This window comes from Cynocephalus volans, chromosome 2, assembly GCF_027409185.1.
Source record: "Cynocephalus volans isolate mCynVol1 chromosome 2, mCynVol1.pri, whole genome shotgun sequence".
NCBI classification, from domain to species: Eukaryota; Metazoa; Chordata; class Mammalia; order Dermoptera; family Cynocephalidae; genus Cynocephalus; species Cynocephalus volans.
In genome coordinates this window covers 32,600,964-32,614,146 of record NC_084461.1, presented here as the reverse complement: position 1 = coordinate 32,614,146, position 13,183 = coordinate 32,600,964, and the positions used below count along the sequence as shown (strand labels likewise).

The 13,183-nt window shown below is 41.0% G+C and overlaps 1 protein-coding gene across 1 annotated transcript; it reads left to right on the top strand.

Annotated features, from left to right (window-relative positions):
* The first annotated feature begins 744 nt into the window (after positions 1 to 744).
* On the top strand, positions 745 to 12,563 carry CAPSL (calcyphosine like). The gene is made up of 4 exons (XM_063088234.1): positions 745 to 881; positions 6,456 to 6,633; positions 6,900 to 7,109; positions 12,462 to 12,563. The coding sequence occupies exons 1-4, from the start codon at positions 745 to 747 to the stop codon at positions 12,561 to 12,563; spliced, it is 627 nt and encodes a 208-aa protein (XP_062944304.1).
* The last annotated feature ends 620 nt before the right edge of the window (positions 12,564 to 13,183 follow it).

The following is a 13,183-nucleotide window of genomic DNA, read 5'->3' as shown; positions in this document are numbered from 1 at the left end:
CCCAGTGCTCCTTCCGCTGACCTCAAGTCTGGCTGCAGGAGTTGGTGTGTCCCTGGGGACCCCTCAGGAGGTAGCAGTTTCACTGCACCCACCCTCTCTCCCTTTTCTGAATATTTAAAACACAAAAGCCAAACTATAGATAAAAAGATATCTTATATATGTCAGGAGAGAGATAGTGTCTATTTACCATTTTTTTCCTGTCCTGAGCACCTTGTTAGGTGTTCTTGGACACTAACCTGTTAATCAAGGAGAACATACTAGGAAGAATCATTAAGGGCCAAGTACTGAGATACTGAATCAAGACCTAAACAACAAAAATCAATGATTAGGCCAAAGAGGAGAATATTAAATGTGGGGTCAAGAGAATATGGAGAATTCTAAATAAAAGAATATAGCATAAAAGATTGGTTTTAAAAAGAGAGTATAGTGAAATTGGGCTTCTTTATGGAGGGAGGAAGGCTTCAGAAAGCTCAGAGCATGTCAGGACATGGCTGTGTGTTTAAAGCTACTGTCCGGGCTGGAGAAACCAGCTGTCCTCAGGTAGATAAATAAGTAATAAAGATGCTGGGCACACCACCGGCATAGTTGAAAATTGGAAATTCTGGGAGGTTTAGACAGTTCCTGGGAGGTTTGATGACAGAATGAGCTGTAAATTTCCTTCTCAGTGAGGCTGTTGTCGCCTGGCCCAGCCAGAGGCCACAGTGAGGACTGAGCTCCGCTAATGTGCTGCGGGTTCCCTCTCAGATGGCAGGGACTGCGCGCCATGACCGAGAGATGGCGATCCAGGCCAAGAAAAAGCTCACCACGGCCACCGACCCCATTGAAAGACTCCGGCTGCAGTGCCTGGCCAGGGGCTCTGCTGGCATTAAAGGACTTGGCAGGTAAGACCTGGTGGCCGGTGGGATGGCAGGAAGAGGAGTAGAAAGGTGCCACATGGCCAGGTGAGGCTGATGCTGGCTGTGTGATGCTGAGCAAGTCATTTCCTCCTAGGGTCTCAGCTCCTTACTGTAAAATGCAGAGTTCAGAAGAATTGATCTCTGAGGTCCCTTGTGACAGTTTTTAGCTCTTAGTTCCAGATTCAGCAGGGTTCGTGTCTGCTACAAGAGAGAGCATCATTGGGACAACTTAGGGTACGGGGAGAAGCCTGCACAAGTAGTAGAGATACTGAGCAGGACAACTAGGGAGACTCACCGAAGCTGTGGCAATAAAGGTCAGGTTGGAAGATGGGGGGAACAGCGTGTTAGCCCTCATCACAGAAGCTGGAGTTCTGCTCTTAGCAGTCGCGTCTGCTCACCTCTAGGGGCTCTGGAACTGCCTGTAGGATAACTGACGGCTCACTGCCAGTGATGCTCCCAGCTAAGCAGGCCCTGTCCTCCTACTCTCTAATAGTGTGAGTTGCTCTAGGGACTGAGAGGCCCCAGGGAAAGGTGAGCTCCTGAGGGCAGGTCCTGTGCATCATCACAAGCTGCATTGAGTGCCTGCCATGGGCCAGGCATTGTTCACATCTTGGGGGACTCACCGGTAAACAAGGCTTCTCCAGCCCCCACAGAGAGCTTAGACTAAGGAGAGGAAGAGTCGTATAATCAGGCCTCTCAGTGGTGTGAGAAGTTATATGTTAGAGAGGTACAGTGTGCCACTGGGGGGGTGATCCAACCTTGCACCCAGAGGCTGTGGAAGGCTTCACTTCCAGCGTGGTACTGAGCACCTGGGTTATCACTTTGAACAGTCCCAAGTCTCAGACTAAGCCCAGCTCTGTCAGATGCCCAGCCCATGGGTATACATACTCTGGGGGCCAGACTGTCACAGTCCTGCAAGAAGACCACAGTCCTGTGGGAAGACCACAGCCCGCTTCCTTTCAATATTATGTCACTCCAACCTTTACCTCTTTCATACTGGGGCCACATTATTGTCCTTGGTGTAGACTTTTGAGGATCCCTGTCCTCTGTCCCATTCCCCAGTCCATTCAGGTGACTCCCTCCAGCAGCCTGTGCCATCTCCACCGCACACTGCTATACCCTGTGCCTGCACCAGCTCTTCTACTGTGAATCTGTCTTTCGTGAACAGACACCGTCTCAACCTTGGCCTTTGGCTTCAGTGTCCCTCTACCTCCTGTACCAGCCTGGGCCTTCCCCAAGTCTCTCCTCAACTCAAGGGGAGGCTGCCCCTTCCCCTGCACCCCTGCCTTTGGGTCATTTGAGGGCTAAATACTCTCCTTCAGTTGAACCCTGATCCCAGGGATATTCCCCCACTTTGTTCATTTATCCTTCCATGTAATTCCTGTCTTTGAAGCACATCTCTTTAGGTCAGGCTCTACCATCTGCTGATCACCAGGACACTCAACGTTCTGTGAAGTGTTGGCTCCTGGTGCAATCTTCCTCCCCGTATTGAGTCTGTATCCTGGCCAAGGTTGGGATAACTTTATCATTATCTTGACACCTTCATTTTTTGACACCAAATCCTGCTGGTTTTCAACAGTATATGTTCTTTCCCAGTCATTTCCAATTGCTTTGGAAATGTAGATATTTCCCAAGATTCTGTGGCCAGCACCTTTCATTCTTCATACATCTTGCCCACTCCCGAGTTAGCTCATCTTTACCCTGGGCCCTTGCCACACTCAGCATTGAGTCCTCTCCTGAGCTCTGAACTCATTTCACAATTTATATCTTTCTTTTATCAGGGAGGACAATAGCTAACTAGCTAACTAACCATCTGCACAGGGACTATCTCTATGAAGTTGCCTTACTATCCAAAACGAAACAAAAAGTCATCACCTTCTCTTGCCAACAGAGCTCCCCCACTTTTTAAACGGTATCACCACTATTATAGTTCTTTGGGTTGGAAACTAGAATTATCTCATTAACCCATCATGTTGACTCCTGCACTTCTACAATATCTTGCAATCTCTTTTCTTATTTTCATCTCAATTGCTCAAGTGCAACTATTCAACATTTCCCCCTGAATTCTTACTGTACTATTCTTACTGGTTCCTTTGCTTCCGAGCTTTCAGTCCTTCAATTCATTCAACCCACAATTGCTGGAGTTTGGTTTAACTTTTATTTTGATGATATTATTTCTCATGGAAACCTTTTTAAAAAACTTAATGTTAAAGTTCAAACTCTTTAGCTTTTAAGGAGATTTACAATTCTTCAGATTCCGCCACTAACCTAACTTTCCATCTTAATTCCTTTATTTCTCCTTTGTAGCTGTTTTCCAGCTGCCTCAGATGTCCCAAGAATACCTAAAAACTGCTATTGGTCTGAAATACATCCCTTTGACCTTCATTCAAAATAACCGATCATCTTTCAAAGTCTCTCTCTCTTTTCTCCATCTCCTTTTCTCTCTGTCTCTCTCTCCCCCACTCTTTCTCTCTCTCAATAAGTTTCTTAAGGACAGAGACTGAGTCTCATTTACTTTTGTATTTCTCCTCACAGGGCTTAGTGCAATATTTGTTGCCTATAATACTTAATCAATGTTAAATTTTATTGAATAACACATGGTGGTTTGATGACACATTATTTCAAATTTACTTGTATTTTATAAGGAAACTGATCAGTTTACTTCCTGTAGCATTGCTCTTTGTTGGTTAGTTGATTTATTCATTCATTCATCCAGCCAATGAATATTGATAGAGTGGACAACTGCATAGTAAACTTATAATAGTAAACAGGGTCTCTGCCCTCATGGAGCCTATGTTATAGTTTGTGTGATCCCCTTATTCAAAGTGTTCTTTCTTGTTTTTAAAATGAAGTATGAAATACAAAGTAAGATTCTGTCATTTTTAATATAACATAGAGAAAAGTACAAGCTGTGACTTGAAAATTATACATTAGTTTAGCATTAGTCAGAAACTTAAGATCAACCAATTTAGTTCCTTATAGAAAACTGAGACCCAGAGAGGTTACACATTATGCCCAGGGTCACACAACTAGTTCTAGCAGCAAAACTGAAACTCAAGTCCAAGTTTTCTGAATCCTAGTTAAGAATTATTTCTTCATGTTAGACTATGAGCAAAATAGAAAATTCTCAGGGTGGTGGAGGAGAAGGTCATATGTGGCAAGGAGTGAGGTCATGGCAGGGTGTGGTGAGATTCATAGAGGGACCCTGAGCATCATAATTAAACACAATTAGAAGATACATTACATTTACTTGTGATGCTTCCTTAGGCTCTCTTAGCTGTGATAGTTTCTCAGATTTTCTTTGTCTTTTCTTTTTTTGTCCTTTTTGTGACCGGCCACACCACGCTCAGCCATTGAGCGCACCGGCCATCCCTATATAGGATCTGAACCCGCGGTGGGAGCACTGCCGTGCTCCCAGCACTACACTCTCCCGAGTGCGCCACGGGGTCGGCCCCTTTCTTTGTCTTTGATGAGCTTGACAGGTCAAGTATTTTGTAGAATGCCCTCTACTGAAATTTGTTTGATTTTCTTTTCATGATTAGACTGGGGATATTGGTTTTGGGGACCACAGAGATAAGTGTCATTTTTATCACATCATGCCAAAGATGCATACAATCAACATGATTGATTACTGTTGACGTTGCCCTTGACCATCTTATTGAGATAGTGTTTGTCAAGTTCTCCAGTGTAAAGTTTCTCTTTCCCCCCTTTTCCATATTGTATTCTTTGGAAGAAAGCCTCTAAGCAGAGCCACACTTAAGGATTGGGGAGTCTGCTTTCCCTTCTTGAGGGCAGAGTATATTCATAACTTATTTGGAATTTTTCTGCAAGAAAAATTAGTCATTTCTCCCCTATTTATTTATCCTATCATTTGTTTAAACCAATATGGACTCATGGATATTTATTTATATTGTTGGCTATAATCCAGCATTATTTTGTTGATCAAATTGTTCCAGCTTTGGTCTTGGGAAATCTTTAAATTGGCTCTGTGTCCCTTTGACATATCCTCATCAATGTAGTTTGTTTGTTTGTTTGTTTTGGCACTTCCTTAACTTTCTGGTACTACAGGATACATCAAGCTCATCTTGTTTATTTTACACCCTAATCCTAGAATCAGGCATTTCTCCAAGGAGCCCTGTTCTTTTTATTGGGGAATGGTATTAGAAACCAAGATTTAGGCTCTAGTTGTGTTTGTTGTTTCTGGAGTATTGTTACTTCTAAGTCTTCTCAGCTGACAGAACAAGGAAATATATGTGTGTATACTAACCTGTATATATACACATATCTATACATATCTTATATGTAACCATTTATGTCTGTATTAAACGAAACTTGAGTTCATAGTGATGTCTCCAATTCTGATCCATGACCATATGGATTATTCTAGTCTCTTCCCCTAGCTTATCTGTAAATTCGCATTCCAGCTGTGAGAAATCCCACCCTCTGTTAACCATTTACTCAGTTGTTCAGTTCTGGTGTACATGTATTGCAGTATCAAAATTGTTAACCTGGATCTCTGTGGAAATAACTTTGTCAACTAGAGTGCAGCAATTGTGCACAGTTCTTTTAGTCTTACAGACTCCACTCACTTCCTAAGTAATGTAAGTCAGCACCTTTCTCCCCACTCCTTTCAGTAAGTGATGGATTTTGGACCTGATGGGTGCCATTGTGCACACAATAAGCACAAAATAGCCTCCGGCCTTGTCTTCCACTCCAGCGCCAAACCCCTCCCCGCTTTCCTTTACGAGAAGCGTGACTTAAACAGAAACCCTTTTGCTTCTGCAAGGACGTAGTTCTCCACCCTGGTTTCATAGCTTCCACATTAGCATCATGATGCTCCTTGATGGTATCAGCCAGCCCTTGGTGCCCTATATAAGCTCTACCAGCCCCACTCCTGGTGCTGTCCTCCATTTTGAGGGCAGCCCCAGGTTGCCCCCAACTTTGAGCACAGCCTGGCAGATTCTTTTCCTTTAATAAAGCTTGATCGATACCCGGCATCTCAGCCCACTTTCTTTCAGTACGTTTCTTCCCTACTTTTGTAATATAGTGAGATTCTCTTGTCACAGTCTGAATTCCTTCCTGGAATCCCCTGACTTCCCAAATGAGTTCTTAAAAATTCATATGCACTAAGGTTTACTCTTTTGGCTGTAAAGTTCTATGGGTTTTAGCAAATGCATAATGTCACATATCCACCACTATAGTCTCATACAGGATAGTTTCATTTCCCTAAAAATTCTCCCATGCTTTGCCAATTCAACTCTCTTCCCTCCTATCATGTTTTTACTGTCCTCATATAATTAGAGCCATACTGAATGTGTGTGTGTGTGTGTGTGTGTGTGTGTGTGTGTGCGCATGTGGTGTTTTTAAAGGTTTGTTTTCCTTTAGGAGAGGCTGGGAAGTGGGCCTCTGATTTAGGAAAAGAGGGTGCAGAGAAGAATATCAGACTTCAGTATTTTATTTTGAAAAAAGTTGAGAGTGATTTGCTTTTTAAATCTTGACAGTTACATGTTGTTCTTTGTGGTTTTTTTTCCTTTCTTTTTGTGTGTGTATTTTCTGAAGAGTATTTCGAATAATGGATGACAATAACAACCGAACCCTTGATTTCAAAGAATTTGTGAAAGGGTTAAATGATTATGCTGTGGTCATGGAAAAGGAAGAGGCAGAAGAGCTTTTCCGGAGATTTGATAAGGATGGAAATGGAACAATAGACTTCAATGAATTTCTTCTCACATTGAGAGTAAGTGGCTCTGTGAATCAGTGTACCTGCCAAGTTCTACTCTCACGTGGCTTGGGTTGGCTATTTTGAGGTTTCATTTTCAGAAGTTGTTAGTATACTGTGAAAGGGGTGGGCAGGAGATTATGAGCAGGTTAGAGACTTTTGGGAGCAATCATAATGCATACCATTTAATAGCACACAAACAATTTCACAACACTGAGGGGAATAAGGCAGTTATACTCATTGGCTTGTATGTCTCTCTGTGTGTGTGTTTCTTATTTATCTAGCCTCCAATGTCCAGAGCAAGAAAAGAGGTAATTATGCAAGCTTTTAGAAAGTTAGACAAGACTGGAGATGGTGTTATAACAATTGAAGACCTTCGCGAGGTGTATAATGCAAAACACCATCCAAAGTACCAAAATGGGGAATGGACCGAGGAACAAGTATTCAGGAAATTTCTGGATAACTTTGATTCACCCTATGACAAAGATGGATTGGTAAGTAAAAAAGCTTAACTAAGTGAAATTTCTGCTATCCAATTTGAAATTTTAAGTGGGAAATAGCTTCAAAGCCTTAAAAATCTGAATACATTGATACCATATTTGTTATCAATAGAAGTAAAGTACTTCCTTAGGGACTGCCTAGAAAGTCGAAAACTATACATAATAAAATACACACACAGAGAGAACATATATAGGTAGGGGATCCACATACAGCTAATACCCATCATCTGGAGAACACGGTATTTAGCCATATTCCAGTTTCACAGTTACCATATTCACCATACGCAGCTAGCCACATTCCAATGAATTAGACTATAATGAAACATATTTAACTTCAAATTGAGACCACAATTCAGTATTTTTAGAATGGATTCACAAGGCCTTTCAAGATGTTTCAGTGCCTTTTAAATTCATTGTTATGAGCATCATTTGTCATCACACTTTGCTATGTGGAAATGCTACTTAATGGCAGACAACAGAATTTACTCTGATTTATTCTTTAGTATGCTTTGAGATTAACTTGCATTTCTGAACTGCAGTGAACTTGAAAACAAAAGCAACCACCCCATCTCCATTAACTTAGTTACAAATGTGTAGCTTGGTAGGGTAAGGAATTATATCTCCTGAGCTGTGTCTAGGCTGAGATGAAACTGTCATCTGTCTTTTATCAACAGTCAAACAGACTTTTTAAACCCAAAGCCAGTTCTTCTCTTGGTGACCTAAGAGTTACGGTAATGGGGGAAGGGGATTCTCTTCTTGGCCACAGTCAACAGCAGCAGAACAGAAAAAGACTAGTGGGACAGTGTAAGGGAAGAAGAGGTGGTGATTATGGGAAGACAAAATGAACCAAAATTTCCCACAACTTTTCTTTTAATGAAACTTTATGATGAGTCCTGTTAGGAAGGGGTGGGGAATAGAAAGGGGAACTTTATTTCTTTCCTACGGACATTTTTCAGGCAGGAATGGAGAAATACCCTCTATTTTAGGCTGAGGGATTGTGTAGATAGATTGAAAAAGAAAAAAGGACCTAGATTCTGTAGGGCAGCCAAGTGCTTAGGGACAGAAATAACAGAACTATGTGTTTTCTTCCAGTATTGCTGGCCTTTGATCTCTGAGATGTCAGTGGAAAAATAGCCAACCGCCATTTCCCCAAATTAGCCCAACTCTGCATGGATCCCAGAGTGCGTCTGCTTCCCTTCTGCAGGTGGTTCCTCCTCACTGCCAGGGGAAACCTCAGCTGCCCCTTTCTCTAACTCAAGTCAAAGTAGCCTGTTGTGATTCAGCTGATTTAAAGTCCCCACCCCTGCTGCTTTTGACATCTATCTTAATAGGCCACATTAAGCTCTCAAATACTCATAAAGGTTATTGAAGTTTTTAGCTGTTACAGCATTTGATGTCACCTGAATATCACAGACCCTTTATCAATACCCAGCTCTGGCTGTTCATGATCATCGTCAGGGGGTGTGTATTAATAATGCAGACTGCTGGCTGCATGCAGAACCAGAATCCGATTTTGAGGGGTGGAGCTCAAGGATTTACAGTTTTAATAAGTGAACCAGATGATTCTTATGCACATTTGTAATTGAGATCCTTAACTCTAAAAGACTCAGAAACACCTGTTTCTGATCACTAAATATGATATTCACATTCTGGGCAACATTTATTGAGCTCTTATCACCTGGGCATTGTACAAAGGGCACTACAGGGGTATCTCATTTCACAGAAGTCATAAAAATGTTTCCTGAAAGTGGTGTGGATTCAAACTTTGAATCATACTTTACGCAAAAAATTGTTGAGGTAGAGGAACTCTGTGGTAAATTCATTTATAAAGAGGATAATTAGTCCGTAATTTACCTTTTGCAAATGGGAGTTGTTTGTGCATTAAGATTTCTTACGGTGAAGCATAGCTACACCTGAAGCCACTGTGCTCATTTATTATTTAAAAATCCAATTAAGACAGAATTCAGAATAATGCAAAAAAAATTAGTATAGTCCCTAGCCAAGGATGATGTTCAAATTTATAAACTTTTAATTATCTAGGCTAAGCTCTTAAGTACTCAGAAAGGTTACTGGGGTTTACAGCAGTCATGGAATTTGATGTTGTAGATCCTGTACTAATACCCCACACTCTGCTCTCATAGCAGCCTGTGCATGAGAAGCCATTTAGGTGGAAGTATGAAAGCAACCAAATAACATTTGAAACAGACCTTCCTCACCCTTATTCTATCCCTAAACCCCACCCCAGTTTGGTGAGACTTTTACTTCTCTTTTAAAAGTTTTGAATTTTTCACGTATATGTATTACTTTATAGTCACACATATTTTTTTAAAAGTCTCCTAGAACTTTAGTCTTTCAGGGATATGAGTCTTATTGTCTTATCCATCTCATATGGATATTTTTAAACAGTTAGAAATATTTTAAGTGTATTACTGAGTATATGTAGCAACCCAAACTTGTTTTAGGATTTTCTGAGTCTGCAGCTGAGAAAAAGGGACTGTACTCTGTATCATGACTGAGATATTTCCATTGCCCCAATCTGGGGCCTACTGCTATATATGATACATACCTTGTCAAGCAGGGATAGCATAGTCAAGAGGCCTGCTAAAAGTCAGGGTGTCCATTCTCTTACTTTTTCTAATGTCAAATAAAATAAGTAATAATAGTAATTATTGCTGAACAGTAATTTAGTATGATGAGGGCAAGCATATGGGAGATCTGAGAATTTGTGATTTAAGCCATTGCCAATATGAATTGAGTCTAGGAAACAAGCAGACACAGAGCTAAGAGTAACTGGTGGTCTTTTCTGAAGTTATCAAATATGTGAGCTCTAACTTCTGGTTCATCATGGTCTGACTTCCAGATGGGATTTGATGCTCCCCTTAGCTTTTGCCCATCTCTGATTTCTTCTCCATTCTCCATTTAGAGCCAACTCCACTCCAGGTCATCCCCATCCCATTGGGGATACTTGGGATTGAGGGATGGGGTGGTGATATAGGTCTCAATTATATCTTGGTGTATCTGAGATTGCTTTCAGTCTCAAGTAATACAAAATCTTATTAGACAGTGGAATAAACAAATGAGGTTTTATTTTTCATTCCACACAATGGCCTAGGTTGAGTGGCTTAAGGATAACAGAGCTGAGGTCTCTGTGATTCTTTTGGCCTCTCCTTCACGATCTCAAGATGGCTGCCCAACTCCAGCTGGCACATCTGAGTTTTAGGCAGCAGGACAAAGGGAGGGATGAAGAGGGGATGAGAAAGGTGCAGAGTCTGTATCATGAAAGCAAAGACTTCCCTAGAAATCTATATCAGATTTCTGGTTTTATTGGTGAGGAATCTGTCACTTGGCCAGCCCAAGGTGTAGCTGCAAGGGAGTCTGGAAAAATGAGTTTTTAGTTTTCCACCTTCTGTAGTAGAGAAAAGCCAGGGACAGGAGTATTATAATGGGTGTGGAGGAGTCTCATTCAATGTCTGCCACCCTTGGTAAACAAGCAGACAATAACAACAACAACACTAAAAATGTTAGGAGTTTGATAATTCAAAAATTTTTTAAGAACTTAATTTGAAAAATTTAATTTTTAAAAATGTTCCTCAGTCGAACAATCAAGTTAAAGTGCACAGTCAAAACATCTCATGGTCCTGTGCATAACTCTATCACTTGCTATTTGCTGTTGAAATTACCCACCTACTTGTTTGATTTCTTCACCAGTGTGTGAGCTTTTTGTGAATGAAGACTTTATCTTATCTTGTATATTCTCAAACACTGGTGTGCACAATAATGAAATGGGGTGCTTGGATTAAAAAAGGTAAATTTCATAACCACTTGCTTCAAAGATTGTGACTCAGTAGATATGGGGGTAAGAACCTGGGAATCTGAATTTAGGACAAGCATCCCAGGTGATTCTGACATAGGTGGTTGTGGACCATATTAAGAAATGTTGCCCTGGTACCTCACGCAGTACCAGAAAGATAGAATGGGAGCAGTAATTATGTGTGGAACTTAGTGACTTAGTGAGGGGATTAGAAAACAGAGGCTGAGGAATCCAAGGAGAAGAGGCATAAAAGAGTTCAAGAAAGGAGCACAGTAATGGTATTTTAATTTTAACAAAGGCTGTATACATATATTATTTATTTGTATTTACAGACTGCTGATAAGCATAACTCAACTGCTAGCTCCATCCAAACGGTTTCTTCCTAATGCCTTTCATTGTTTTTTGTGGGAAGAGGGTACAAGAAAGAGAATAGCGAATTCTGTGACTTTTTTTTCTATTCATGTATAATTTCAGCAAAAAACTCAAGTAGGTCAGTCAGCTTATATAATTCTTGGAAGATATCGGTATGCACCAAAACACTAGGTGGGAGATGAGTTTGTTGTTATGAACTACAAAGAGGTTTTGAGTTATTATGGAATTCTCTTCTTGTGATGTTTTTAATTCCTCATGAGTACTAAAAATTGAGGGCTGACTAGAGAACAGTGAATTCCCAAAACAGCCATTATTACTGTGTCTGCATCCTCCTGGATAAGCATATCCATACTTTGGGCTAAATTCACTGGCCACTGAGACTGGTTAACAGGAGGACACTTCTTTCCCTAAATCAACTAATCAGTCAGCCAATATGGTTGAATTGGAGTGTACATAGCACCTATACCTATTAAAAGCAAGACTAATAACTGTTTCTTCCTTCCAAAAGGAAAGTAATATGAAATCCTACCATGGATAAACATGTTGGTTGATATTCCAAAGAGACATCATAGGTTTTGAATGGAGAGAAAGCAGGGGGTGGGGTGGAGACGTGGAACAGTGGGCAATCTTTTCACTCACCCTGGGCCTCAAGTGACTAGTTTGTATCTTAGAAACACACGCAACTGAGGAATGTTTAACTAGAAATCCGCTCTATTTTATTTTATTTTTACCCACAGGACAAGACTCCATTTTTCAGAGGTGAAACATGACTTCTGCTGACACAAGGACATGACATGTTTCTGACATGTCCCAGAAAGACAGTATTAACTACAGTTAAAGAACACTTTTTCTTATTTTGAGTTTCAGTCTCACTTATCTGAACTGGTGGGCTCCTGCTCTTAAAGAAAAGATGACAACCTGTGTCTCAGTTTCTATTTACGTCGGTTTGGAAATTTCCAAGACTTTCTTCTTCTCCCCCCATTCCCCTCTCACCACCATCCTCAACTTCACTTTTTCTGTTGTTTTATATCTATTCCCTAGCCCTGATCACAACCCACCTCCTGGACTGAAATCCCCTTTCTGTTACAGGTCCAGAATGTGGCCTCCACTGAAAGAGTGAGAAGCAAAATTTGTTTTTTTTGTTTCTAACTCTTCTGCTGCAGGTGACCCCCGAGGAGTTTATGAACTACTATGCAGGTGTGAGCGCATCCATCGACACCGACGTGTACTTCATTGTCATGATGACAACTGCCTGGAAACTTTAAATGTATGACCTGGGGACCAGGCCTTTGGAACAACCAGGTGGCTCCAGATGATTAAACATCAGCTCAAAAACCAGGATCATATTTGATTTTATGTTCATCCCGGTGTTTCTTCCATGCGAACACACTGCATTTTCTAGGGCTAAGAAAAGGGCAGAAATAAAGACAGTAAGTAGTCAACTATGAGCTTGCCTTCTCTGAGGCCTTCTTAGCTCTAAAATAGGGATTAAATAAAATGAGATCTAAAAAGCTCCTAGTGCTATGGCTGATACATGCAGGAGTCTAATCAACTTTAGGTTTCCTCATTGGCCATTAATGAAAGTTTGAATCTTTTAATTATAACCCCCCACCAGTTGCAACCACGGTCTTTCTTTATCTCCTCTTAGAGGGTCCATTTCTGGGTGAGAGAATTAATTTATTTTTATGACTGACTATAAATCTTTAAGTGCTTCAGTTCCAATTTGGGGATCAGAAGGAGACTGTGTGTTAGTCTCAATTTCTACAACTGACTCTTGAGTTTCACTGCCCAGGGTTTTGGGAGGCCTCCCTTGGCTTGGCAAATAGATTTAAAATGACCTTCTTGGGGGTCATTTTAAAGACTGGTATGAGAGTGGAGGCCATTT

What these genes read in the sequence shown, in the direction of transcription:
- CAPSL (XM_063088234.1), top strand. Translation starts at nt 745, where the DNA reads ATGGCAGGGACTGCGCGCCATGACCGAGAGATGGCGATCCAGGCCAAG. An exon ending in GGCATTAAAGGACTTGGCAG is followed by an intron (nt 882 to 6,455) that starts GTAAGACCTGGT and finishes TATTTTCTGAAG; the next exon opens with AGTATTTCGAATAATGGATG. An exon ending in CCTATGACAAAGATGGATTG is followed by an intron (nt 7,110 to 12,461) that starts GTAAGTAAAAAA and finishes CTTCTGCTGCAG; the next exon opens with GTGACCCCCGAGGAGTTTAT.